Source organism: Vulpes lagopus, chromosome 1 (genome assembly GCF_018345385.1).
Source record: "Vulpes lagopus strain Blue_001 chromosome 1, ASM1834538v1, whole genome shotgun sequence".
NCBI classification, from domain to species: Eukaryota; Metazoa; Chordata; class Mammalia; order Carnivora; family Canidae; genus Vulpes; species Vulpes lagopus.
Window position 1 is genome coordinate 70,409,776 of NC_054824.1, and position 27,196 is coordinate 70,436,971.

Below are 27,196 nucleotides of genomic sequence, written 5' to 3' on the forward strand. Positions count from 1 at the left end.
ACCAGTCACCATCTTTCTCTTTTTACAGATGTTCCCTTGGGCCCCTGCCCTCCAATTATAGTTGTCCTCTGGACAGCATGGCCCAGAAATGAGGAGGAGAGTGCATTGGGTTTCAACGGGTCTGCAGACTTAGGGAGAGGTAGGCCTGTGCAAGCTGGAGCCTGCTGCTGCTCTTGCACCCCCGCTTCAGTTCCCCTAGGCCTTTTCTCACCTCCCATTGGACAGCTGGAATGGGCTGACAGCAGCTTACCGGCTCATACTAGCTCCTCTTGTTCACCCTTTGTCCGTAGGGGCCCAAGACGCTGGGCCCTGAGCCTAGGGACCTGACATGACTGGACCAGCTTGCATAGCTCTCAGCTGGGCCTTCAGTTGACAGGTCACAGTTACAGTAAAGGTGGACAGCCTTTATGTATCATTTAGTCCGGACCATTCACATTGCACTGGATGATCATATGATGGTTTCAAAGGCTCAGAGGCTTTTCTCTCCTCTCTCTTTGGTGGGGGAATTAGGGTCAGGCCCAGCAGGTGTAAGACTTGCTGCGGCCATGCCCCTTAATCCTCGATTTGCTGACCAAGGGCTTCCATCCCAGTCTTCCCTGATCCTGTCAGCTCTCAGACTATGAGTTAGTATGGCTGAGGAGGAAGGTGATGTGGACGAGGAGGATGTGTTCCTGGCATTTGCCCAGGGTCCCTGTCCTCCAAGGAGTCCCTTCCGTCGGGCCTTGGACAAAGCCTTCCTTGTCTTCCTGTTTCTCATCCTGACACTACTGACACTGGAGGCTGTTTGTAAGCTGCTGTGGCTGCTACCATGGACAAAGTTTGGGGACTGGCTCCTGAGAACACCTCAGAAGGAGGAGGAGCTGGAATTGTGACCACCTTTCCTATAAATATTCTCTTCCCCTGCTACAGAGGTGAGAGGGGAGGCAAGAGGGAAATGGGACTGCTGGGGGCTGTGCAGGGGACACTTGGATAGCTTAGAGCAGCTGTCTTAAATTTTTTTGCACCTATACTCTGGAAAATAATTTTGAAAAAGTTTGTACTTCTTGCATATTTTTAAGGAGCCATCTAAAAATTTTCATCATAAATTAAAATTGTTTCAAGGATGTAATTTCTGGCATATTAAAAATATTCACTTTTTAAAAAGATTTTATTTGACAGAGAGTGAGAAAGCACAAGTGGGGGGGGGTACGGCAGAGAGAGAGGGAGAAGCAGGCTCCCCACTGAGTAGGGAGCCCAATGTGGGACTTGATCCCAGGACCTTGGGATCATGACCTGAGTGGAAGGCAGCCACTTAACCGACTGAGCCACCCAGGCACCCCCAAAACATTTATATTTAAAAATAAAACATATTACCCTTTAAATGTCCAGGGGAATGGTAATATCAGAGTGACCTGATAGTCCCACTACCCATTTAAAAAAGATAAACATGCTCTTAACAATTGGGATTATTCCTTTCCTTCTTTCATGAATCTTTTCTCCTCAAACACCTATTATCAGTCCACTTCCCTACAGACAATTTTAGGCTTTTATATGTGAAAGTCTTTTATTGGCCAATCTATCATACTTCCCTGCATATACATATATATATATTAACTGATATGCAAAGTATTTTCCTTTCTTGTGACCACGGACAGCAAAGTTTTTTAAAAAAACTTCTCCATATCACAATTATTATGAGGACAGAACTGATTAAATGGCATAAAGATTGCACACATTTTTAAAATAATTAAAAATTAGGAGCACCTGGGTGGCTCAGTGGTTGAGTGTCTGCCTTTGGTTCCTGTTATGATCCCAGGGTCCTGGGATTGAGTTCCGCATTGGGCTCCCTGCAGGGAGCCTGCTTCTCCCTCTGCTGTGTCTCTGCCTCTCTTTCTGTGTCTCTCATAAATAAATAAATAAAATCTTTTTAAAAAATTAGAAGTACATTTTTAGGGATCCCTGGGTGGCGCAGCGGTTTGGCGCCTGCCTTTGGCCCAGGGCGCGATCCTGGAGCCCCGGGATCGAATCCCACATCGGGCTCCCGGTGCATGGAGCCTGCTTCTCCCTCTGCCTGTGTCTCTGCCTCTCTCTCTATCTCTCTGTGACTATCATAAATAAATAAAAATTAAAAAAAAAAAGAAGTACATTTTTAATGAGATAGGAAAGGTGGTGCTTATGGTAACTTGATGAAAGAAATAGGCTATTTTTTTTAAAGGTTCTATGTATTTATTTGAGAGACAGTGAGAAAGCATAATCTGGGGGGAGGGGAAAAGGGAAAGGGAGCTTCCCCGCTGAGTAGGGAGCCCCATGCAGGGCTTGGTCGCAGGGTCCTGAGTTCATGACCTGAGCCGAAACCAAGAGTCAGATGCTTAACCAACTGAGCCACCCAGGTGCCCCACTATATGTTTCTGTATTTAAGACAAGGTAAGATTTCATGATTTACAGGCATATTTTGGAAATTTGCATGTTTGGTTCCAGATAACCACAATAAAGTGAATATCGCAATAAAACAAGTCAAAGGAACATTTTTGATTTCCCAGTACATATAAAAATCATGTTTACACTATAGTGTAGTCTATTAAGTGTGTGATAGCATTATGTCTAAAAAAACCCAATATACATATCTTAATTGAAAAATACTTTATTGTGGGGCAACTGGGTGGCTCGGTTAGTTAAGCATTTGACTCTTGATTTCTGTTCAGGTTTTGATCTCAGGGTCATGAGATGGAGCCCTGCATTGGGCTCTGCACTGGGTGTGGAGCCTGCTTGGCATTCTCTCCCTCTCTTTCCCTCCCCATGCGCATGCATGCACTCTGTCTCAAAAAAAAAAAAAAAAACTTTATTGCTAAAAGATGCCAAACATCGTTTGAGTGTTTGGGGAGTTTTAATCTTTTTGCTGGTGAAAGGTCTTTCCTAGATGCTTTAGGCTGCTGGCCGAACAGGGTAGTGGTTGCTGAAGGCTGTGTCAATTTCTTAAAATAAGACAACAATGCAATTTGCCACATCAATTGACTACTCCTTTCACAAATGATTTTTCTGTAGCATGTGATGCTGTTTGATAGGACTTTACCCACAGAAGAACTTTCAAAATTAGAGTCAATCCTCTCAGACCCTGCTGCTGCCTTATCAACTAACTTTATGTAATATTCTAAGTCTTCTGTTGTCATTTCAATAATCTTAGCATCTTCATCAGGAGTAGATCTCATCTCAAGAAAACACTCTCTTTGCTCATCCATAAGAAGCAACTCCTCATCTCTTAAAGTTTTATCTTGAGATTATAGCCAATTCAGTCCCATCTTGAGGCTGCACTTCTGATTCTAGTTCTCTAGCTCTTTCTACCATATCTGGAGTTACTTCCCCCACTGACATCACTGACGTCTTGAACCCCTCAAAGTCAACCATGAAGGTTGAAATCAACTCTCTCAAAACTCTTATTAATGTTGATATTTTGGCCTCTTCCCATAAATCATGAATGTTCTTAATGGCATCTACACTGATGAATCCTTTCATGAAGGTTTTCAATTTACCTCACCCAGATCCATTAGAAGAATTACTATGTATGCCAATGATAGCCTTATGGAATGTATTTCTTAAATAATAACCCTTGAAAGTCAGAATTATTCCTTGATCCATGGTCTGTAGAATGGGTGCTGTGTTAGCAAGCATGAAAACATTAATCTCATTGTACATTTTTATCAGAACCCTTGGATGACCAGGTGCATTTTTAATAAGCACTAACAGAAAGGAATCTTTGTTTCTGAGCAGTAGGCATTAACAATAAGCCAGGCTGTTAAGAGATGTGCTGTCATCCAGGTTTTGGTGTTTCATTTATAGAGCACAGGCAGAGAAGATTTAGCATAATTCTTCAGGCCTCTAGGATTTTTGGAATGGCAAAGGAGCAATGGCTTCAATTTAATGTCACCAGCTGCATTAGCCCTTAACAAGAGTCAGCCTGTCATTTGGAGCTTTGAAGCCAGGGCACTGACTTCTCTCTAGCTATTGAAGTCCTAGATAGTACCTTCTTCCAATATGAGACTGTTTCATCTACACTGAAAATCTGTTGTTTAGCGCAGCCACTTTCATTACTTATTCCGGCTAGATCTTCTAGATAACTTGCTACATATTCTACATCAGTGCCTGCTGCTTCATCTTGCACTTTATGTTACAAAGATGGCTTCTTTCTTTATACCTCATGAACCAACCCTGCAAGCCTCAAACTTTTCTTCTGAAGCGTCCTCACCTCTCTTAGCCTTAGGGCCTCTGAGAGTCAGGTTGTAGCTTAAGGGAGTGTTGTCGCTGGTTTGACTTCTATCCAGACCATTCAGGCTTCCCCCATATCAGTAATAAGGCTGTTTTTCTTTCTTATCATTCATGTGCTCACCAGAGAGGCACTTTTAATTTCCTTCAAGAACTTTTCCTTCGCAATCACATCCTGACTTTTGGCACAAGAGGCCTAGCTTTCAGCCTATCTCATGCTTTCAACATGCCTTCCTTGCCAAGCTTAATCATTTCCAGATTTTGATTTAAAGTGAGAGACAGGTGACTCTTCCTTTCACTTGAACACTTAAAGGTCTTTGTAGGGTTATTAATTGGCCTAATTTCAATATTGCTATGTCTTAAAGAATAGGGAAGGCTGAGGAGAGGGAGAGGGATGGGGAAACAGCTGGTCAGTGGAGCAGTCAGAACACACAGTATTTATTAAGTTCGCTGTCTTATATAGGTGTCATTTTTGTGGTACCCCAAAACTAAGACTATAGTAACACCAAAAAGCCACTGATCACAGATCACGGTAACAAATATAAAAGTAATGAAGAAGTTTGAGATATTGCAATACTTACCAAAATGTGACACAGAGATACAAAATGAACAAATGCTGCTAGAAATAGGATGCCAATAAGGGCACCTGGCTGGCTTAGTTGGTAGAGCATGCAACTCTCGATCTTGGGGGTTGTAAGTTTGAGTCCCATGTTGGGTATAGAGATTACTTAAAAATAAAATCTTTAGGGGCACCTCAGTGGCTGAGCATCTGCCTTTGGCTCAGGTGGCGACCCTGAGTCCCGCATTGGGCTCCCCAAAGGGAGCTTGCTTCTCCCTCTGCCTGTCTCAGCTCTCTCTGTGTCTCTCATGAATAAATAAATAAAATCTTGAAAAAAAGAAAAAATAGTACTGATAGATTTGCTTGATGCAAATCTTCAATTTGTAAAAAACACATATCTGTGAAGCACAATAAAATGAGGTATGCTTGCATGCATTTTTTTTTTAAGAGGGAGCAAGTCTATTATAAAAGGGAACCGGAAGAAAGAAAACCTCTACTTGCAGGCATTTACTCAGATCAATTTTGGGAAAGTCGAGAATCTGGAAATTAAATTCCTATGTCTCCTAAGTCTGCGTACCCTTTTGGGGAGTTTTCGTGTTCCCTAATTTGAAGACTGTAGGCTTACATATGGTGTGGGATTCTTTAATGGAAGTGAGGGTTTGAGGTTCTGGTACTCTGTGGTCCCAGAAAGTGGTAAGATACTCACCACTTGTGGAATGTGACGCAGGGGAGGAGAATCTCCGTGTTAACCGGTGTGACTTCCCCATAAGCTCGTATTTGGACCCAGCGTGGCCTCCACGAGTCCTTCCGGCCTTTTTAAAGTTGGGTGAGGTGTGGGTGTGGGCGAGGGGGCGTCAAAGTCAGTTTCTTGTCTCCCCGTTCTTTTCTCAGCTCTCCCAGAGGAAGAGGAAGAGACCAGTGGAGACTCAAGGTATTTTACAAGTCTCATTTCATCCAACAGCGGCAATTTGCACAGATTCTCCTCAAAGCCCCCGCCCCACATCGCGGTCCTATGGCCCTGGAGCTCCTGGACAAGGCACGGCCTCCAGGTCATCACTGCTTGCACCTCGGGCACCCCACCAGAAAGGAACGGAGAACCACCTAGGTCTCACCTGCTGGGTTGGTCATTAGCTCCTTGGAGGCGCTTAAAACGAAATCAATAACAATAGTAATAATAATAATAACAACAACTTTGTGTAGCGAATTGTGCTCGTTTGTATGCATGTGTTATGATTTCACTATTGGGAGGTGTGGGCACGGGGAAGTAGAAGTAGCTGCTGGACAGCGGCAAGGGAGCGCGCAGCCTGCAGAAAGGAAGGGGCAGGCGCAGTAGATGAAGCCGCGGAAAGGGTACCTGGCAGGTAGGAAAGCGGCGCCGGAAGGCTGGTCAATGGCCCAGCGGAAGGAAGAGGGTTTTTTCCCTCTTAGGAGATTCTCGCTCTCCTATGCACCCCTGCACAGTCTTGGAGGGCCCAATTCCTTAGCTGTCCTGTTCCGTCCCCCCCTCCCCTACTTGGAAAGGTGGCTCAGTCCTTCCAGCACGCGACCCGCCGGCGGTTGGGCTGGATGCAGGAAGTTTCTGATTGGTGGAGTCGCAAAAGCACCCGGCGAAAAGAGCTTCGTTGGTGGCGCCCCCGAGTTCGGGCGTAGCCAGTACCGTACGGCAAGATGGCGGCCCCCAGGTACTTTGGGACGTCCTGCGGGGGCAAGCCCGCCCTCTACTGGTCACAGGAAAGAGAGCGGCATACTCTGTGGGAGGCACTGGGCGGGGGGGCGGGCCTACCGCCACTTCCTGCCGCAGGGGGGCCGGGCGCCGTACGACAATATGGCCGCGTCTGGGTGTCCGTAGGCGGAAACTCTGCGACTTCCGGTCCAGAGAAGGGCCTGCGGTGACTGGGGGAAGGAAGGCGGAGGGAACCCTGCGAGGTTCTGAGATCAGCAGCGAGGGTCGCCTCGAGAGACCGTTTCTGAGGTGGGGGCCGGACCGTGCGGGGAGCGAAGGCAGGGGCGGGAATGTCGAGGGAGAGGTACTGGGGAGTCCCAGGCGCTGAGTCTGAGGGGCAAGCTGTGGTACCTTCCTTCCAATCCCTGAAGGGGAGTGGGGTGGTCGGGGGCTGAACTGGGGGAGGGGGACTTGGCGGGAAGCTCATTCGGGGGAAGGGGTCGGATGCGGGGTTGGGATCTGAGAGGAATCCGGAGAGCTCAGTACTGGGCTCACAATCGGTTACAGGTCACAGAGAGAGAATGGGGGAATTCGGGTGGGGTGAGAGGGAGGGGACTTGAGGTGAGATCTCTCCAACCTAACGCCCCGGTTTGAGGAGACCCGTCAGAGGGTGGAATGTGAGAATAATCCCAGGAGGGGAAAGGGGAATGGATTGTTGGGAGAGAACCTCCTTCGCCTCTGAGAGTCTAGGAGTTGGGGGTGATCCTTCAGGATGGGATGAGGGTGTGGATTTGACGTGTTTGAGAGTGAAAGGGGGAAGGCTGGTGAGGTGGTGCTGACGGGGATGTGGTATCTGTGCGAGGGAATGTCGAGGAAATCCAGAGTGCACACGTGCAGGAGGTGGTCGAGAGATTGGAAGAGTCAGCTTGGCAAGTATAAGAGATAGTGGGGAAATGAAACAGACTGGATCTCGACAGAAGGGGTAGAGCTGGGGGTGGGGACTTAAGGTTTTCAGGTGGTTTCAGGTAGTGAAAGGCCAGAAAAGTGTCTGGTACTAGTGGTTGCTGAAGTTAGGCAGTGAGGACACTGTTGAGCAGGGCTGGGTGTTACTGAAACCCAAGAAGATTGGAAAATGTGTGAGATGAAGGGAGGGGCTATGCTGGAGGGGCTCTTTCTGAGGCCCCATCCCCTTCCAGCAGGAATTCCGAAATCCCCAACACTTCCTTCCTCCGGGGGATTTGATCCCCCATGGCCACCGCTAACAGCATCATCGTGCTGGATGATGATGACGAAGATGAAGCAGCTGCTCAGCCAGGGCCCTCCCACCCACCCCCCAATCCGGCCTCACCCCAGGCAGAAGCCCCTGGCTCCTCCCAGCCCCATGGGGCTGGAGGAAGCAATAGTTCTGGCGGCAAGAAATGCTACAAGTTGGAGAATGAGAAGCTGTTTGAAGAGGTGAGCTTTAGGGGAGAAGATTCTTGTGCCCCAGGGAGGGGGATGGCTGACTGGCTCTGTAGTCCTTTCTTCCCCACTAATCCCGCCTTGCCTTCTTTCTCTCAACCCCTCCCCTTGTCTCTTTCCCCCCTCCCTTCTTCTCCTGAAACCTCCAGTTCCTTGAACTCTGTAAGATGCAGACAGCAGACCACCCTGAGGTGGTCCCATTCCTCTATAACCGGCAGCAGCGTGCCCACTCTCTGTTTTTGGCCTCGGCGGAGTTCTGCAACATCCTCTCTCGGGTCCTATCCCGGGCCCAGAGCCGGCCAGCTAAGCTCTATGTCTACATTAATGAGCTCTGCACTGTTCTCAAGGCCCATTCAGCCAAGAAGAAGCTGAACCTGGCCCCTGCTGCCACCTCTAGTGAACCCTCTGGGAATAACCCTCCCACAGACGCCTCCTCGGACCCCACAAATGCCGAGACCACTGCCTCTGAGGCACCAAGGACCCGTGGTTCCCGGCGGCAGATCCAGCGCTTGGAGCAGCTGCTAGCGCTCTATGTGGCAGAGATCCGGCGGCTGCAGGAAAAAGAGTTGGATCTCTCAGAATTGGACGATCCAGACTCCACATACCTGCAGGAGGCAAGGTTGAAGCGTAAGCTGATCCGCCTCTTTGGGCGGCTTTGTGAGCTCAAAGACTGCTCTTCCCTGACGGGCCGTGTCATAGAGCAGCGCATTCCCTATCGTGGCACCCGCTACCCAGAGGTTAACAGGCGCATTGAACGGCTCATCAACAAACCAGGGCCAGATACCTTCCCTGACTATGGAGATGTACTGCGGGCTGTGGAGAAGGCAGCTGCTCGGCACAGCCTTGGTCTTCCCCGACAGCAGCTCCAGCTCATGGCTCAGGATGCCTTCCGAGATGTGGGCATCAGGTTACAGGAGCGACGCCACCTTGATCTCATCTACAACTTTGGCTGTCACCTCACAGATGACTACAGGCCAGGTAGGGATCAGTGAGATGCCTACTGGTAACCCTTGTATGTCAGATGTTTGGTGGAGGGAGCATCTCTCTAGTCCCTTCTTCTAGGGTTTGGGCTGAGTACTCTGACTATATATCTTCTCATGTAGGCATTGACCCTGCACTGTCAGATCCTGCCCTAGCCCGGCGCCTGCGAGAAAACCGGAGCTTGGCTATGAGCCGGCTGGATGAGGTCATCTCCAAATATGCAATGATGCAAGACAAGAGTGAGGAGGGTGAGAGGCAGAAGAGGAGAGCTCGGCTTCCCCAAGCTACCTCTTCCCACTCTACAGACCCCCTCAAAGCCTCCTTGGATTCTGGTGAGGTATGGAAGGGATAAACCCTTCAGACAGACCTTGTCCTTTCCTTGCACTGGCCAACAAGGATTTCAGGGTCATTGAGGGGGAAGAGTGTGGAAGGAACACGAGAACCAGATCCTCTGGGGCAAGGGATTCCTTAGAGAAACTCCTTTGTCTCCCCAGGGCCCTAGTGGAATGGCATCCCAGGAGTGCCCTACCACCTCCAAGCCTGAGACAGATGATGAAGAAGATGAGGAAAGTGAAGAGGAAGAGGAGGAGGAAGAAGAGGAAGAAGAAGAGGAGGCCACAGATTCTGAAGAAGAGGAGGATCTCGAACAGATGCAGGAAGGTCAGGGGGACGATGCAGAGGAGGAGGAGGCAGGTATGTCAAGACCAGTCCCTTTTTGTGTCAGTTTCCTCTATTCTGTTGGATGTGAACCACCTGTTTGAGACTCTTCCCTTCTTCCTCTTACTCTCAGCAGTATTCTTTCCCCAAATTCTCATGCTCCCTCTCCCCTCTTTTCTTCTTTTCCAGGTCAGGATGGAGACAAGAGCCCTAGGTCCCCACCACGGATCTCCACTGAAAAGAATCTGGAACCTAGCAAAGGGATCAGCAGGTCTATGGGGGAGCAGCAAAACAAAGAATTCACGGTGTCACCATCATCAGAAGAGCCCTTGGCCCCCTCCAGCATAGATGCTGAGAGCAATGGAGAAAACCTTGAGGAGTTACTCCTGGAGGAAGAGAGCCCTATATCTCAGCTCTTTGAGCTAGAGATTGAAGCCTTGCCCCTGGATACTACCCCTTCCCCTGAGGAGAGGGACATTTCCTCTTCCAGGAAGCAGTCAGAGGAACCTCTCACCACCGTCTTGGAGAATGGAGCAGCCATGGTCACCTCCACTTCCTTCAATGGAGGGGTGTCTCCTCACACCTGGGGAGACTCCTGTCCCCCCTGCAAGAAGTCTCGGAAGGAGAAGGAAACTGGAGCAGAGCCATTAGGAAACAGGTAACAACAACAAGGAGGAAGAATAGGGAGGCCAAGGAGACATTACAGGGGGCTTTCTGAGAGGAATATTGAGGAACTGGGTCTGCTGGGAGAAACTGGACACTCCCCCTCTAGCCTCAGGCTCTCCATAACTCCCTGCATATTTGTGTTTCTGTCCCTAGCTATGTGGAAAGGCAAAGGTCAGTGCATGAAAAGAATGGAAGGAAGATACCTACTCTGCCCAGCCCACCTTCTCCCTTGACTTCCATGGCCCCAGTTGCGGATTCCTCAACGAGGGTGGATTCTCCTAGCCATGGCCTGGTGACCAGCTCCCTCTGTAGCCCATCTCAAGCCCGGTTGTCCCAAACCCCTCATTCACAGCCCTCCAGACCTGGTACCTACAAGGTAAGAGGGGGAGGCAGTTTTTCCCTGACTCAATTCTCTTTCATTGTCTGTTCAGTTTCAGGTTTTCCATCTGAATATTGCACACACCACATCCTCTCTCTTCCTTTTTTCTCACCCCAATTTTTAATCTCGGATAAATCCTTTCCTCTGCTCCTCCTCCCCGTATATTCCAGACGCTGCTTTCTGACTCTGTCTCTCACTCCCCTGCAGATGAGTGTGGCCACACAGTGCGATCCAGAGGAGATCATCGTGCTCTCAGACTCTGATTAGCTGCCACTCCTCCCACTCCCAGCCTCCAAAGTGTTTTGGGATAGTATTTGGAGGATGGTGGGAAGCTGATGACTGAGGAAGGGATTGACTGAGCTAATCCCCTTTTTAGTGGTGTTTCTTTAAAAAACAAAAACAAAAACCAACAAAAACTTAAGTTTTACACAGAAACATTAATAAACAATAAAGTTCCTTTCTTATTGTATCCCTGTCTTTTTCCTTGTCCTTCTGCGTTCACCGCTCAGCACCAGTTGTTCTCTGGCTCAGGGTTAACCTTGGCCCTGGGCTACCCCTTGGAGCTGTCCTTTGTAGCCTGTCTTTAGCTCGCCTCCCGGAGTTCCCTCGCCCTCAGACCCCCTAGCCCTCGGCCAGGCACTTAAAAAAAAAAAAAAAAAACTTGCTTCAGCCTCCCGAACTCGCTTTACTTTTCTCACTTCGAGCGGTAGGAGTAAAAAGGCCAATCAGGGGCCGACTCAAGGTTACTTGGCCAATCCGTGCCCGGAGGAAGGGGGCGGGACTTCAGGGGGGGACTGTCAGAAGCTGGGACAGCAGGGCGATTAGATCCCGCAAACCCACTAATGGCCACAGCTCAGGGGCGGGGCCTAAGCAGCGACGGCCGGGACCCTTCGCCAATGGGAAGGGCAGGCTTACAGAATTAAAGGGGAATGAGTGCTTCGGCCCAACCACCAAGTCCTGAGTTCTTCAGCGGCAGAAGAGGCCTGGTACCTTTAAGGTGGAATGAGGCAGCTGTTCTTTAAAGGAGAAGTGGACGAGTCGGCCGAGTATTGCCTAGTGGCACGGGCAGGGGTGCCCGCCTGTACCTTTAAAGCCGGAGGGGCGGGAGGCGGAGCGGAGGCGGAGGGCGGAGGGAGTCGGCGCAAGATGGCGGCGGGAGGGGCCCAGGCTGCGGCTCTGGCCGCCGAGTGAGGGGCGGGGGGGCCCGGGGGCGCGCGGCCCGGTAAGCGGGGACGCGCGGGGTTGGGGGCGCCTTCCGGGTGGGAGAGGAGGTCGAAGTAGCGCTTGGGGCGGAGCAGAGGGGGGCGGGGTCCAGCGTGGGCGGGGGTAGACAAGGGGCGGGGCCGAGAGGGCCACGGGGGTGGGTCTTGAAGAGGCGGGGCCGAAAGCCCAAGGGGCGTGTCTTGAAGGGGCGGGGCTAGAGGTAAGCCGGGGGGTAAAGGGGGGCTTTGGCTCGCGAAAGAGCTGGGGGGCATAGACCCGGAGGGAGGGATGTTCTTAGTACAGGAACAGACTTGCCCCCTCCCAAGAAAAGGGTGCAAAACACCAGTAAGGTAGATTTTGGAAAGTCAGGCGCTCAGGCAAATGGGGAGTTCTGAGGAAAGGTGCCCCACTCCCCAAGAGTACCTTACATCTCTTGATATCCAAGGAAGGAGCACTGCATTTGGAATCAGGACATCTGCGTTTGCTGGCACTGCCAGTTACTGGCTGTGTGATCTTGGATAATCTCGTAATCTGAGCCTCGGTTTGCTCATCTGTCAAATAGGGCTGAGAGGAATGCCTACTTTAGGGTGTTGTGGGGAACTACTCAGATAAAGGGTGCGAACATGTTTTTAAACTGTAAAGTGAAGGGCTGTGTCATTATGGAATGTTATCCTTCTTCTTTCTTTTTCTTCCCAGGAGACCCCCCCGGCCGCCCTTTTCCTTCCCTTGTTCCTGTGGCTGGGGGGGTAACCCCTCCCTCCACGCCATGGAGCCATCTCCTCTCTCTCCCAGTGGGGCAGCACTCCCCCTGCCTCTGTCACTGGCTCCGCCCCCACTGCCCCTGCCTGCAGCTGCAGTGGTGCATGTGTCCTTTCCTGAAGTGACCAGTGCCCTTCTGGAGTCCCTCAATCAGCAGCGGCTACAGGGCCAGCTCTGCGACGTGTCCATCCGTGTGCAGGGCCGAGAGTTCAGGGCTCATCGTGCTGTCCTGGCTGCCTCCTCCCCTTACTTCCACGACCAGGTTTTACTCAAGGGCATGACCTCCATCTCGCTGCCCAGCGTCATGGACCCAGGCGCCTTCGAGACTGTCCTGGCTTCGGCTTACACTGGCCGTCTCAGTATGGCTGCTGCTGACATTGTCAACTTTCTCACGGTGGGGTCGGTGCTCCAAATGTGGCACATCGTGGATAAGTGCACTGAACTCCTCCGCGAAGGCCGGGCCTCAGCCACCACCACCACCATCACCACAGCTGCAGCCACCTCTGCCACTGTTCCTGGTGCTGGGGTCCCATCGGGGAGTGGGGCCACTGTGGTCCCTGCCACCGTGGGCTCCGTGCGCTCCCATGCCTCCAGCCGGGCCAGTGAGAATCAGTCCCCCAGCAGCAGCAACTACTTCAGCCCCCGAGAGTCCACTGATTTCTCATCTTCCTCCCAAGAGGCATTTCCAGCTTCTGCGGTGGGCAGCGGGGAGCGTCGAGGAGGTGGCCCTGTATTCCCAGCCCCTGTGGTTGGCAGTGGGGGGGCTACCTCTGGGAAGCTGCTGCTGGAGGCAGATGAGCTGTGCCATGACGGCGGGGACGAGAGGGGTCCTGTGGTTCCTGGGGCTGGGCTCCGGCGGCCCACCTACGCACCCCCCAGCATCATGCCACAGAAACACTGGGTATACGTGAAGCGGGGTGGAAATAGCCCAGCACCAGCACCCCTGGTTCCCCAAGACCCAGATCTGGAAGAGGATGAGGAGGAAGACCTGGTGTTGACCTGTGAGGATGATGAAGATGAAGAGCTGGGGGGTGGCTCCAGGGTTCCCGAGGCGGGAGGACGGGAAGCCACCCTTAGCATAAGTGATGTCCGCACCCTGACTGAGCCTCCAGACAAGGGAGAGGAGCAGGTCAATTTCTGCGAGTCTTCCAATGACTTTGGCTCCTATGACAGTGGGGGTCCTGGAGCAGGGCTTGATGATTCAGGGGGGCCAACCCCTTCCTCCTATGCCCCCTCCCACCCTCCGAGGCCCTTGCTTCCCCTGGACATGCAGGGCAACCAAATCCTGGTTTTCCCATCATCTTCGTCCTCCTCTTCCTCTTCCTCCTCCTCACAGGCTCCAGGCCAGCCACCAGGGAACCAGGCTGAACACGGGGCGGTCACCCTGGGGGGCACGTCCTCAGGGGCCCTGGGCATGCCTGGTGGTCCTGGGGGAACCCCTGGAGGGACAGGCAGTGGGGATGGTAATAAGATCTTTTTGTGCCACTGTGGGAAGGCGTTCTCACACAAGAGCATGCGTGATCGGCACGTGAACATGCACCTCAACCTGCGGCCCTTTGACTGCCCCGTGTGCAACAAAAAGTTTAAGATGAAGCACCACCTAACGGAGCACATGAAGACACACACAGGCCTCAAACCCTACGAGTGTGGCGTCTGCGCCAAGAAGTTCATGTGGCGAGACAGCTTCATGCGCCACCGGGGACACTGTGAGCGCCGGCACCGCCTGGTCGGGGGCGGGGGCGGGGGCGGGCCAGGACCCGGGGGGCCCACGGGGCCAACCTTGCCCCTCAAAAGAGAGTCCCCTGGAGTGGGCGGGGGCAGCGGTGACGAGGCAAGTGGGGCCACGCCCCAGTCCAGCCGCAGGGCCTGGTCCCCACCCAGCGTCCACAAGGTGGAGATGGGCTTTGGTGGAGGTGGAGGAACAAACTGAAGGGGCAGCTCTGGAGGTAGCTTTCCGGTTTGAGGAAACAGGGAGGCTGAGCCAGGCCTCAGGTGGCCCTCAGGTGATCTCCCGCCTCACTTAATGTCTTCCTTATCTCTACAGACTTGTATATATTCTGGAGGGGGAACCATATTGCACCATTAGCCACTCCATTCCATTTCTCAGCCGCTCTCCCACGAAGTATCCCTGGAACTAAGTCCTTCCTTCCCCTCAGATGGGTACACTGAAGCCCCAGCTCCAGACTAGGACGCATATGGTGGGGGGGAGGGAAAGGGGGACCATGGAGCATCCTGGAGTCACAGGGCCAAGGGTCAGATGGTTGTAGTCTATACCTGAAGTTTGTGTTTGTGTTGTTGTGGGGACCAGGCCTTTGTCCTAGCACCTACCCCACTTCCCTAAGGACGTGCCCTATATTTCTACCCTCATCCCTCCGATCCCTCCTTGAGCCCCCCCACCCCAACTGGATTCTCATTGAGGAGGGAGTGAAGACGTAAGAATATAAGGTTTTTATTTTAAATCTTATTTTTTTTAAATGGTGATTAAAATATTTATTGGTCATTTCACTCGGCTTACCGAAAGCCCCTCTGTGTTTGCTGGGGACCCGGCGCAGGTGGGGGAAGGCGGAGTCTCCGTACTCCGGGAAGTGGATTGGTGGGGTGGTGGGGACGGAGGGGGAGCCTAGGGTTGGGGAGGGCTCTTGGACTGGGTGGTGTCTTGTGGCCCAAGAGGGCGGGGCGGGGCGGGGCTGAGGTCTCCGGTCCCGAGCCGGAGATAATGTTTGGGGAGCCCTGCCTGGCAGGTGCGGAGAGCACCTGCCGCCCACGTGCCCTCACCCGACCGGAGGGGGTATTTCTCCGCCTCTCCCCGCCCTTTCAAGGAAAGCGAAAGTGAAAGGGGGAAGTGGAAGCTCCGGGGCTGAGCTGATCGCGGCGCCATGAAGCCCCTGTCTCTGCTCCTCGCCGTGGCTTCGGGTGAGCGAACCCCGAAACCCTTTGCCCGAGAGCCAGGGGTGGGCGGAGGGAGGTGAGCCCACCGCGCGCCAGCCTCGGGCCCAGGGCGTGGGGCGCCCCCTCACCCGCGCCCCTCTCCGCAGCCTTGGGGACGGCCGTCTCGGCGGGCCCGGCGGTGATAGAGTGCTGGATGGTGGAGGATGCGGGCGGGGGCCGCCTGGCCAAGAAACCCGCGGCCCTGCTGCTGCGCCAGGGCCCGGGCACTCCACCCCCGCGGCCGGACCTCGAACCCGAGCTCTACCTCAAAGTGCACGGTGAGTCGTTCCGGACTCGCCCTCCGCTCTGTCCCTGCCCTTGAGGTCGCGCTGTGACCTCGGGCCTCAGTTTCCCCCTGTAAAGTGAGGTTAGATTGCCTCTAAACTCTCGCTACCGGGCGGTTTGTGCGTTTGGAATTCCCGGGACGCTGCCCTCCCCGCCCGTTGCCGGCGGGAACGGCGGCACCGACTCCCTTCTCCGCGCACAGACCCCGCGGGAACCCTCCAGGCCGCCGTCAGGAGGTACCCCTCGGACGCCCCCCCGCCACACTGCGAGCTCAGCCGCTTCATCCCGCTGCCCGCCTCGGCGACGTGGGCCCGTGGCCTGACCCCGGGGCGGAGCTGCCCGCGGGCCCTGGACGGGGCGTGGCTCATGGCCAGTGTGCTCAGCCCGATCTTCAGCCTCTGCAGCCTCCTGAGACCGCAGTCCGAGCCTCAGCCCGAGCCTGCGCTCTTCACGTCGGCGACAGGTAGCTGGGGAGGGGAGGTGGGAGGAACGCGTGCCCCTGAGGGCCTGGGTCTGGCGGGACTCGCGCTGCGAACCCCCTCGCCCAATCGGGGTTAGTTTCCTGATTGGTAAAGCGAGGCGGTTCCGCCGCGATTAGAGCTGCGGTCTCCACCGCTTCTAGCTCCCGAGGGGTTTCGAGCAAACAGGCGCAACCCACTGTTGGGGGCGGGGCTTCGGACGGAGTCGGACTCCTTGCTACCTTGAGGAACTTGTATGGGGATGGGGTTGAGGGGCTCAGAAGCCCCCCAAAAGAAGGAACTCTTTTTCTCTTCTCCTCCCAGATCTGTGTCCTGCTAGGTAGACACTGCCGTCTTGGTGGTTAACCCTGTTTCAGAAACTACCGGTCAAGCCCCGCCCGTGCCGGCATCTGGAACTGTGGCACCCCGCAGAGCAAAGGCTCTCGCGCTCTAGCGCGTGGGCCTTCCTTGCCAGCCTCTTTCCATGGCTCGTGGGGATGCCCTGAGTCTGTGGCCGCCAAGTGGTGGGGCTGCACTGGGCCGGAGAGACAGCTTCCCACTGCAAGCGCTGCTTTTTGCACGGTGCAAGGCGGTTTGCCGAGCTGAGGCAAGAGGGAGTGGGCAGATAGAGCAAGAATGGGGTGCCTAGGGGGCGCCTGGGTGGGTCAGTGGGTTAGCTTCTGCCTTGGCTCAGGTCAGGATCCCAGGGTCCTGGGATGCAGCCCTGCCAGGCAGGGAGCCTGCTTCTCTCTCTCTGCCTACTTGTGTGTGTGTGTGTGTGTGTGTGTGTTTAATTTATTCATGAGAGACATACAGAGAGAGAGAGAGAGAGAGAGGCAGAGACACAGGCAGAGGGAGAAGCAGGCTCCATGCAAGGAGCCGGACAAGGGACTCGATCCGGGTCTCCAGGATCACACCCTGGGCTGCAGGCGGCGCTAAACCGCTGCGCCACCGGGGCTGCCCTCTCTCTGCCTACTTGTGCCCTCTCTCTCTGTCAAATAAATACAATCTTAAAAAAAAAAAAAAAAGAATGGGGCACCTCGGAGCTCACCCTTCTCATGGCAGAGGATGGGTAGGATATGAACAGAGTCATTGGCTTCTCGCAGTCCTGTGAGCTTTTTTAAAGTTTATTTAAAGTTTATGTATGTATATATGTATTTAAGTAATCTCTGCACTCAACGCCGGGCTCAAACTCAAGACTCCGAGATCAAGAGCCACATGCTTCTCTGAGCCAGCCAGATGCCTCTTGTATGATTTTTGTAAACAACACAGCACAACTGGCAGGCTAACCCCTCCCTTCCCCAGGACTACCTTCTTCCCACTCCCCCCACCACCACCACCCCCCGCCCAGAGAGTGAATCACCCACAGGACCAGGGAAAGGGACTCAGCACCCACCCATCACCTCTGTCTACATTGCCGTTCTTGGTTGCCAGGCCTCACCCTGGGCAGGGCAGAGGCAAACTATGGGGATCATGGCTCTCTCCAGTGGGGAGGAGTATCTCCCAGGCCTGCTGGCTTCACTGAGGTGGGGGTGAGAAGAGGCTTTTCATTCTGAGTCTGTTTTTCCAACTGTAAAATGTGGATGCTATTTCCTGCTGCTTTTCTGTCGTTGTGACTCTCAGGGGAGACACTTGTTTAATTAATTCACCGGTTCAATATTTATTAGCACCAAGGAGAAATTAGGCCCCAGTTGGTTCTCAATCCAGGCTGCAAGTAAGAGTCCTTTTGGAAGTTTTTTTGTTTGTTTTTCTTTTTCTTTATTTTTTTATTTTTTAAAAGATTTTATTTATTGAGAGAGAGAACACAAGCAGGAAAAAGGGCAGAAGGAGAGAGCAGACTCCCCGCTGAGCAGGGAGCCTAGGATCAAGACCTGAGCCAAAGGTAGACACTTAACCACCAACTGAGACACCCACATGCCCCTGTCTTGGAAGTTTCTAAATGACACTGAATTGTCCCACAACAGGCGAATTAAATCAGAATCTCTGAGGTGGCCTTGGGCACTTTTAAAGGTCACGAAGGTGATCAGATGTAGATTCTGCTCTCAAGAAGGTTCTCAGTAGATTTATAATGGCTAATTGTAGAGTGGAAGACAATTTGGGTCATAAGAGAAGTGCAGATATGAGCCGTAGGAGTGCCCAGTGGGACAATTTTCTGCTTCTTATAGACCCAAACCTGGGGGTAAAAACTAGTTGCTGTGCTCGGTCTTCCTTTTCAAGCATTTCTACTTGATTAGAGATTGAAGAAAATGAAAGTTGTTGTTTTAATGTAAATTTTAAAAAGGAATCTTCCTAGGGGCACAGATCATTGGTATTTTTCCTAATATACGTTTATACAGTATTTCTTATCAAATACTTCAAAATGTTTATTGACAAATACACTGTTCTACTATACTTCACGTGTATGGTTTTTAAAATCTCATTGTTCTTTTAAAACATTGTAATGGAAAATTTCAAAGACACATGAAAGTAGAGAGAATGGTCTAATGAACCCCCATAGACCAATCACCCACTCACTTGTGTAGTTACTAGGCTTTACCACATTGTTTTGCTGACCCTCCTCCGACCTATTTTCTTGTTTTGAAATTTATACCAGGCACCATATGATTTTATTCATAAGTACTTCAGTAAGCATCTCTATCAAATAAGGGCTTAAAAAATATTGTCATAGCAAATCAAACAGGTCTCTATATTTTACATTTGGTTCTTGCATCTGCTTGGGTTGCCATAACAAAATATCATCGACTGGAGACCTTAAATTTATTTTCTCACAGTTCTAGAGGCTAGAAGTCCAAGATCAAGTCTAAGATCAAAGTGCTCTCAGGGTTGGTGTCTGATAAGAGCTCTCCCTTTGTGGTTGCACATGGCCACTTCTGGCTGTGTCCTCACATGAAGGAAAGAAAGTGAGCTTTGCTGTTTCTTCCTCTGCTTAACAGAACACCAGCATATAAGGTTAGAGCCCTGTGTTAATGATCTCATTTGACCATGATCACCTCTTCACAGCCCCTGTCTCCAAATACAGCTTACTCTTGAATAACTGTGCGTGTGTGTATGGTGGGAGGTTAGAGGCACTGACCCCACCCCCAGCAGTCGAAAATCTGAATCCATTTGACTCCCCCGAAACTTAACCACTCATAGCCTACTGCTGACTGGAAACCTTACCAATAACGTAAACAGTTGATTAACACATATTTTATATGTTATATATATTACATACAGTACTCTTATAATAAAGTAAGCTAGAGAAAAGAGTTATTAAGAAAATTAATCATAAGGAAGAGAATATGCATTTGTAGTACTGTACTGTACAAAAACTCCCGCATATAAGTGGACCATTGCAGTTCAAACCTGTGTTGTTTAAGGGTCAACAGTATAGTCACATGGGAATTAAAGCTTCAACATACAAACTTGAGGGGGTCCCACAGAACTCAGTTCACAGCAATTTTGTCTAAGTCTCCTTTATTCTTTTTTTTTTTTTTTAAAGATGTTATTTATTTATTCATGAGAGACAGAGAGAGAGAGAAAGAGAGAGGCAGAGACATAGGCAGAGGGAGAAGCAGGCTCCATGCAGGAAGCCTGACGATCCTGGGTCACACCCTAGGCTGAAGGCGGCGCTAAACCACTGAGCCACCCGGGCTGCCCAAGTCTCCTTTATTCTATAATTGCCCTGCACTCCCTAAATGCTAGTGGTTTATCACTTGTTCAGCAGAACTTCCCATGTTCTGTCTTTGGTCAACTGTCTCCTCATTGTGTCATTTTCCTCTTATTCCTGTCCTCCATACTTCCTGCCAATTGACAGTTCTAGAAACTTGATTAAATTTGAGCTTACATTTTTTTTTCACTAACACTTTATAATAGTTGTCTACGGTTCACTTTATTAACAGAAAAGCAAAAACCTCTGTGATGCAAGCTGTAAAAACAGGTACAGATTTCCTTCGTGTTCTGGCCCTGTTGTGCTTAACATTTGTATTTTTCAAGACAGGTTTGTGGGATGCAGGTCTAAAATTGCTCCCTCAACCCACATTAAAGGGCACTGTTAGCTTGAGGGTTAAACTGTAAAATCTTCGGATTTTGTTTATTCATCTCATGAATCATTTGTAATTTAAAAGTATGTGTCTGGATTTTGAGAAATGAAATTTATTTTTTATTTATTTTTTAAAAAGATATTTCTTTATTTGACACAGAGACCAAGAGCACAAGCAGGAGGAGCAGGAGACAGAGGGAGAGGGAGAAGCAGAGCAGAGAGCCCTATGCAGGGCTCGATCCTAGGACCCCAGGATCATGACTTGAGCCAAAGGCAGACGCTTCACCAACTGAGCCACCCAGGCACCCCTGGTTTTACTTTATTGAACAAAAACTGTCCCATGAGGTTGAGAGAAGTTTAACCTTGTAGGAGTTAAACTAGGATTAAAAATTACAGTGTCACAAGAGAAGAAAGACTACTTTTACAGGAAGGACTGACATTTCTGGGAAGAAGTAATTATGGAACTGACCTTGAGGGACATGGAATACTTAGATGTTTGGGAGACAATAGGCAGGGACCTGAGTTAGACCAAAGCAAAGAAAGGCCTTATGATTAGAATTTCTACTAGTTTCAAGAAAGGGATTTTTTGGAACCAGTTCTTAGGGTGCAAGAGAAGTCTGGAAAGGTGAGTTGGGGCCTGGGCTGGATCATCAAATACCCTGAGATCTGGGCTTTATAGATGACAGTGAACTATCAGAAGTCTTATGTATAATAATGTGTGTGTGTGCTGGCACGTGCCATCTCCCCAAAAGCCTGCTATTTTACTTGATTCTTTTTTTTTTAAATAAATTTTTATTTATTTATGATAGTCACACACAGAGAGAGAGAGAGAGAGAGAGAGTCAGAGACACAGGCAGAGAGAGAAGCAGACTCCATGCAGGGAGCCCGATGTGGGACTTGATCCCAAGACTCCAGGATCATGCCCTGGGCCAAAGGCAGGCACTAAACCGCTGAGCCATCCAGGGATCCCCTATTTTACTTGATTCTTACAAAGGTAGGGAAGGATCAGATCATTGGACTAATGAGAAAAATACAGATGGAATGATTTTGCTGAGATACCCAGCAAGTCCATGAGGATGATGGTGGCAGTAATGAAAATAGCAACACCTAACCTTGATCGAGCATATTCTAAAGATGGGTCCTGTTCATGACCTGAGCCAAAGGCTGACGCTCAACCGCTGGGCCACCCAGGCATCCTGGTAGCTCGGTTTTTTTAAACAGGCATGTGACCGGCTTAGACTTGTAGTCACACTGTGCAGAATATGGATTGAAGAAGAGAGAGACTGAAGATAAGGAAGACCCAAGAGGAGGTTGTCATTGTCTTAACAAATGTTGGTGAGAACTTGAGTTGGAGTCAGAGGTGAGAATCTATCTGGAAGACAATTAGGGCCTGGTGGGGACAGCAGGGGGTATGTTCTATTTGGCAATTTGCTCATCTGTCTCCCTTACTAGACTGTAAGAAACATGAGGGCAGGGACTGCCTGTCTCATTCACTGCTGTCCTCTACCTTGAGTATCATAGGTGCTTAGTAAGTATTAGTTGAGTGAGAGAATTAGTGACTCCAAGTATTTTCCCTTAGCGTCCAGAGTAGGGGCTGGTGGTGATCTTTCCACAAGGCAGGGAGAGTGGACTTTTTTTTTTTTTAATTTTTTATTTATTTATGATAGTCACAGAGAGAGAGAGAGAGGCAGAGACACAGGCGGAGGGAGAAGCAGGCTCCATGCACCGGGAGCCTGATGTGGGATTCGATCCCGGGTCTCCAGGATCGCGCCCTGGGCCAAAGGCAGGCGCCAAACCGCTGCGCCACCCAGGGATCCTGAGAGTGGACTTTTGGAGTGGGGTGAGGGAATGTTGCAGAGATGCTGTTGAGTTGGGGCACATTAAGTTGGTCTAGCAGATGGTTAGGTGTAATCCCAGCAAACACTCGGTGGACTTACTGTATTCTAGGCACTGTTCTAAGCACCTTTCATGTATAGGTGTCTTTGTTATCCAGAATCAGGAACTGAATAAATCTGGGTAACAAGAGGCATTAAATCATTTAACCTGCATTACAATGCCATGAGATACAAATTATTATCATATTATTATCTCATTATTTAGGAGATGAAGCTGAGCCATGGCAACATGAAATAACTGGCCTAGTGATCCCAGGACCCAGGATCGAGCCTACTTCTCCCTCTGCCTATGTCTCTGCCTCTCTGTCTCTCATGAATAAATAAATAAAACTTAAAAAAAATAACTAAAAAAAATAAAAATAAAATAACTAGCCTACAAGGTCATATAAATAGCGGCAGAGTTGGGATTAACCAGGGAGGGCAGGCTCCAGGCACTTAACTGGCATACCCTGACTCAGTAGAGCATAGATGTCTGTTTGGGTCTAGGCTAGAGCCAGAACCTTCCAGAGTCAATAAGTACTCTATACAGCACCAGAGGATTGACAGCCCTGAGTCATCACAGTCTTTACCAGCAAACCAAGAAAGGCCTGGTTCTTCATGGGTGATGCATGGAGACTGGACTGGTTCAGGCTGTGTTGGAAGTGCACTCAGAGCCCACTGTCCCCAGAACTTGAGTGGGCTGGGTGCTCAGACCAGCCTTCAAAGGCTGTATCCACTCACTGCTCCTAATCACCTCTAGACCTATCTGCTCATGTGTAGCCGCTCTGGGTTGCACGCAGGCCCAGAACAAAGGGGATTTGCAGGGAAGACTAGAAGAAAGACTAGAAGATGGTTTGGTATCGGAAAAGGAGGGGTCCTCTGAGGGGTGGGTGAATTTGAGTTGGGTACTCCCTATAACTCTGTTTCTCTATTTTTTTCCTCTTTGTTTCTCTCCTTCATGCCCCTTCTACTCCCTCCTCTCCTCCTCTTCCCCAGCTGTGCTGACTGTCCTCACCCACAACCCCACCGCTCGGATCCAACTGGGACAAGATGCTCTGCTGGACTTGAAATTTGCCTACATGCCCTCCATCTCTGAGGCTGCTGCATCTCTGGCCCCAGGTCCCCCTCCCTTTGGGCTGGAATGGCGACGCCAGCACCTGGGAAAAGGGCACCTACTCCTGGCTGCAACTCCAGGGCTGCATGAGCAGATGCCAGCTGCCCAAGATGGGGCAGTGGCATTTGCCGCCTGGGATGATGATGATCCATGGGGTCCATGGACTGGAAACGGGACCCTCTGGCTGCCTGCAGTACAGCCTTTCCAGGAGGGCACCTATCTGGCCACTGTACACCTGCCATACCTGCAAGGGCAGGTTGCCCTGGAGCTTTCTGTACAGAGTGAGTTGGGGTACAGGGATCCCCATGGGTAAAGCAAAGGTGGGCATTTGATAATGGCCATACCATAATGGAGGAAGGATGGGGGAGAAGAGGGTGCTGGATGAACGGCAGGAGGTAGACTGGGATCCTTGGGAATCAGAAAGGCAATGGGTAGAGGTCCCTGGGAATTTAAGTGACTGGGATGAAGGTTCCCAAATATGAGGAACAGGATCCTTGAGAATATGGGTTTCATCATGGGGTTTCCTGTGAAGCACCAGTGGGGAGACAGTGGGTTCCCCATCCTGGGAGAAAAAAACCAAACCACCTCAGTTTGGGGGAAGCCAAAGGGCAAACTGATAGAGACAAATGTGGATTGATTCCCCCATGCTCCTTTCCTATTTTCTCCCCAGAGCCCCCCAAAATATCCTTGACACCGGCACCTCTTGTCTGGGCTGCCCCTGGGGAGGCACCCCCCGAGTTGCTCTGCCTTGTGTCCCGCTTCTATCCTGCCAAGGGCCTGGAGGTGGAATGGGAGCTCCGGGGTGGCCCAGAGGGCAGCTTTCAGAAGGCTGAGGGGCAGAGCTGGCTCTCCGCCCTGCGCCACCACTCAGATGGCTCTGTCAGCCTCTCTGCGCACCTGCAGCCCATCCCAGTCACAGCCAAGCACCATGGAGCGCGCTATGCCTGTCGCGTCCACCACCCCACCTTGCCCACCTTGGGGCGCAGTGCAGAAGTCACCCTGGAGGTGGCAGGTAGGAGCCAGAAGGGTAATCGAGCAGCCAGGGGTGGGGGGTGGGGGGTCCAGGGGTCCAGGAGGATACTACAGAGTTTACTCTCCCCACTTCCACCTGCCAGGACTCTCTGGGCCCTCCCTGGAGGACAGCGTGGGCCTCTTCCTGTCTGCCTTTCTCCTCCTCGGGCTCATCAAAGCGCTGGGCTGGGTGGGTAAGTGTGACTCTCATTGCCACAGTGACAGTCCCTGCCTACTCCCAGAAGCCTGACACCTATCCCTCTACCCTACCACACCTCCATCCCAACCCTTCTTAATCTCTCTCCACAGCTGCCTCCAGGTCTACTTCAAAAGATCCAAAGGAGAAGGTAACAGGCCTCTTCCTTTTCTTTCCATTGTCATTTGAGCTCCTCTTGGAACTTCTCACCCATGGAGGGAGCCTGCTGGCATGGGGGGGGGGGGTGCAGAACTTGGAATTCACAGACCTGGGTTAACTCCTGCCACCTTAAATATTCTACTTCATACCTCAGTTCCTTGAGTGTCAAGATAAAAAAATTACTTAGGCAGCACTGTCCGACAGTATGATGCCAGCCACGTATGTTAATTTAAATAATCTAGTAGCCACAATAAAAAGGTAGTAACAGGTAATATTAATAATACCATTTATTTCATCTAATATATCCAAAATGTTATGTAACATGTAGTCAATATAAGAAACTTTAGTATTTCTGTTCTAAGTCACCTAAAACAGGTGCTTCTTTTAAACTGTCAGCTCCTGGGCAGCCTGGGTGGCTCAGCAGTTTAAGCGCCTGTCTTCAACCCAGGGTGTGATCCTGGAGACCCGGGATCGAGTCCCACGTCGGGCTCCCTGCATGGAGCCTGCTTCTCCCTCTGCCTGTGTCTCTGTCTCTCTCTCTGTGTCTATCATGAATAAGTAAATAAAATCTTTTAAAAAAATAAAAAAAATAAACTGTCAGCTCCTGTCAGTTCAGACTGGCCACATTTCGAATGTTGCACAGACACATGTGGGTGGTGGCTACTGTACAGACAGCAGAGCCTCAGAGGGCTGTTGGGAGGATTAGGCAAAATCACTCAGCGCTGTGTGTGCCAAGCAGAAAACCCACAGAGACTGTTCTTCTGCCGCCCTCTGTGCTCACGAGGGTTCATTTACCTCTGGACTGATTGTGAGCATTTCTTTTTTCAAAGATTTTATGTATTTATTCATGAAAGACACACACAGAGAGGCAGAGACACGGGCAAAGGGAGAAGCAGGCTCCATGCAGGGAACCCGATGTGGGACTCAATCCCAGGACCCTGGCATCATGCCCTGAGCTGAAGGCAGGTGCTCAACCACTGAGCCGCCCAGGTGCCCCTGATCATGAGCATTTCAATTTCACCTCTCTTTCTAAAACCTGGAATTCCTCACCTCGTTTTATTTTTCTTCCAGAAAGCACAGTGAGGCCACTCACCACCATCCTGGGGAAGCTGCCACCATCTCTGGCCTGAGCTACTGGAGTAGCTCCCCCAAATTGTACACCATCATCTTGCTCCCTCCAATCTTTCTCCAGAGAACAGCTGGAATGCTTTTTCAGAGGATACAAATCTGTAGCATTTCCTTTCTTAGAGTGCTAAGGCAGTGCAGTGGTTCTCAAATTCTTTAAGTCTCAGGACTGCTTAAAAAGTGTCAAGGACGCTAAAGAGCTTTCGGTTACGTGGGTGACAAACTACAGATATTTATGCTACCAGAACTTACAACGGAGAAAAATTTAACAAAAGAATACGCAAGAACATGTTCCATTAGCTGTGAGGACAAGAATATCAGCGTGCAGCTTCTGGAAAGCTCCAGGGTGCATTTCTTTGGAGAGAGTGAAAAGGGCAAGGAACATTTTAGTAATGTTACCAATAGTCTTAACTGTGCACACCCACTGAAATAGTCTCCAGGACCTCTGGGACAAGGGCCACACCTGAGAACCAGTGCCCTAGAAGCCAAACCCATTCTTGTCCTGCTTGCATCTCCGGGGCTGGAGCCGCTGCCTGCCCCTACAACCCCACCTGGTGCCCTCCAGCCCTTCCCTGAGTGTTCATCTCACCGAACGCCATTTCTTCCAGTGACTCCCACCTTCCCCGTCTGTTCCCTATGTCAGGTCCACCCCTCGCCTTCTTGGGCTGCAGACCAGGTCAGCCTCATTCCCTCAGACCGCCGCGTGTCCCTCCTGTGCGGTTCACCACACTTGTATTTGAATGATTGTGCGAATCCTTGTTAGATGCCTGTCTCCGCTCCCGGGACTGCCGGGTCCGTCCACCGCGTGGTCCCTGCTCCCGCACAGGCCCGGTGCCCACTGGAGGGCGCCCAACGCAAGACATTAGTCCTTTTTTCGTCCTCTGTATTTGAAAGCAGGTGTTGGACGAAGTAACTACTGGAGGAAGGAAGTGGCAGCTCGGACTAGGGTCCTCCAAGGGAGGACGGTCAGTTAGACCGAAGCGGGTCTAATCGTGCGGGAATAAAGTTGTGTCCTGTGCTCCCAACAGGGTGTCTCCTTCTACTCCACGGGTCCCCCTGGCAAGGGAGCACGGGCTCTTACAGACACTTCTGGTCCCTTCCTCTTTTTTTTTTTTAAGATTTTATTTATTGATTCATGAGACACAGAGAAAGAGAGAGGCAGAGACACAGGCAGAGGGAGAAGCAGGCTCCACGCAGGGAGCCCGACGTGGGACTCGATCCCGAGCCTCCAGGATCAGGGCCTGAGCTGAAGGCGGCGCTAAACCGCTGCGCCACCCGGGCTGCCCTCACCCCGACCGCTCAAACGCTTTGGCGACACCCCAGTCCCCGGAACGCTGCAGGGTCGGGGGCCACCAGCGGCGGGCGAGACGCCCTGCGCCGCGGGCTCCGGGGAAGGCGGGGCGAGCCGAAGGAAGCGCACGTACCACGCCGAGCGCCGGAAACGCTGGACAGAGGAACCGA

At 51.2% G+C, this 27,196-nt stretch overlaps 4 protein-coding genes across 9 annotated transcripts; all 4 read left to right on the forward strand.

Moving 5' to 3' along the window:
* Nucleotides 1-629: 629 nt before the first annotated feature.
* On the forward strand, nt 630-5,803 carry SMIM40 (small integral membrane protein 40). Its single transcript, XM_041748236.1, has 2 exons — nt 630-911; nt 5,687-5,803. The coding sequence occupies exon 1, from the start codon at nt 630-632 to the stop codon at nt 870-872; it is 243 nt and encodes an 80-aa protein (XP_041604170.1). The 3' UTR covers nt 873-911; nt 5,687-5,803.
* Nucleotides 5,804-6,161: 358 nt separating this feature from the next.
* On the forward strand, nt 6,162-11,071 carry DAXX (death domain associated protein). Of its 5 annotated transcripts, XM_041740121.1 has the most exons (8): nt 6,612-6,767; nt 7,655-7,913; nt 8,069-8,897; nt 9,023-9,237; nt 9,395-9,593; nt 9,747-10,215; nt 10,377-10,599; nt 10,810-11,071. In XM_041740121.1, the coding sequence occupies exons 2-8, from the start codon at nt 7,707-7,709 to the stop codon at nt 10,867-10,869; spliced, it is 2,202 nt and encodes a 733-aa protein (XP_041596055.1). In that variant the 5' UTR covers nt 6,612-6,767; nt 7,655-7,706; the 3' UTR covers nt 10,870-11,071. The 5 variants fall into 5 exon arrangements, with proteins under 5 accessions (XP_041588614.1, XP_041596055.1, XP_041626448.1 ...); XM_041732680.1 differs by lacking the exon at nt 6,612-6,767 and adding an exon at nt 6,162-6,477 and having other exon boundaries at nt 10,377-11,071; XM_041770514.1 differs by having other exon boundaries at nt 10,377-11,071.
* A 333-nt stretch (nt 11,072-11,404) lies between these two features.
* On the forward strand, nt 11,405-15,069 carry ZBTB22 (zinc finger and BTB domain containing 22). Its single transcript, XM_041768328.1, has 2 exons — nt 11,405-11,824; nt 12,502-15,069. The coding sequence occupies exon 2, from the start codon at nt 12,572-12,574 to the stop codon at nt 14,492-14,494; it is 1,923 nt and encodes a 640-aa protein (XP_041624262.1). The 5' UTR covers nt 11,405-11,824; nt 12,502-12,571; the 3' UTR covers nt 14,495-15,069.
* Nucleotides 15,070-15,226: 157 nt separating this feature from the next.
* Nucleotides 15,227-26,821, forward strand: LOC121498294 (TAP binding protein). Of its 2 annotated transcripts, none has more exons than XM_041768372.1 (8): nt 15,227-15,477; nt 15,600-15,770; nt 15,980-16,240; nt 23,127-23,525; nt 23,915-24,256; nt 24,360-24,449; nt 24,565-24,602; nt 25,007-25,065. In XM_041768372.1, exons 1-8 carry the CDS (start codon nt 15,441-15,443, stop codon nt 25,037-25,039), a joined length of 1,371 nt encoding a protein of 456 aa, XP_041624306.1. In that variant the 5' UTR covers nt 15,227-15,440; the 3' UTR covers nt 25,040-25,065. The 2 variants fall into 2 exon arrangements, with proteins under 2 accessions (XP_041624306.1, XP_041624307.1); XM_041768373.1 differs by lacking the exon at nt 25,007-25,065 and adding an exon at nt 25,682-26,821 and having other exon boundaries at nt 15,229-15,477.
* Nucleotides 26,822-27,196: the final 375 nt, after the last annotated feature.

Bases quoted from the DNA above. Each gene is read 5' to 3' on its own strand.
- SMIM40 (XM_041748236.1), top strand. From the start codon at position 630: ATGGCTGAGGAGGAAGGTGATGTGGACGAGGAGGATGTGTTCCTGGCA.
- LOC121498294 (XM_041768372.1), top strand. From the start codon at position 15,441: ATGAAGCCCCTGTCTCTGCTCCTCGCCGTGGCTTCGG. The intron at 15,771-15,979 runs GTGAGTCGTTCC...CTCCGCGCACAG, and splicing joins GCTCTACCTCAAAGTGCACG to ACCCCGCGGGAACCCTCCAG. The intron at 16,241-23,126 runs GTAGCTGGGGAG...CCTCTTCCCCAG, and splicing joins GCTCTTCACGTCGGCGACAG to CTGTGCTGACTGTCCTCACC.
- ZBTB22 (XM_041768328.1), top strand. From the start codon at position 12,572: ATGGAGCCATCTCCTCTCTCTCCCAGTGGGGCAGCACTCCCCCTGCCT.
- DAXX (XM_041732680.1), top strand. From the start codon at position 7,707: ATGGCCACCGCTAACAGCATCATCGTGCTGGATGATGATGACGAAGAT. The intron at 9,238-9,394 runs GTATGGAAGGGA...TTGTCTCCCCAG, and splicing joins CCTCCTTGGATTCTGGTGAG to GGCCCTAGTGGAATGGCATC. The intron at 10,216-10,376 runs GTAACAACAACA...TTCTGTCCCTAG, and splicing joins GCAGAGCCATTAGGAAACAG to CTATGTGGAAAGGCAAAGGT.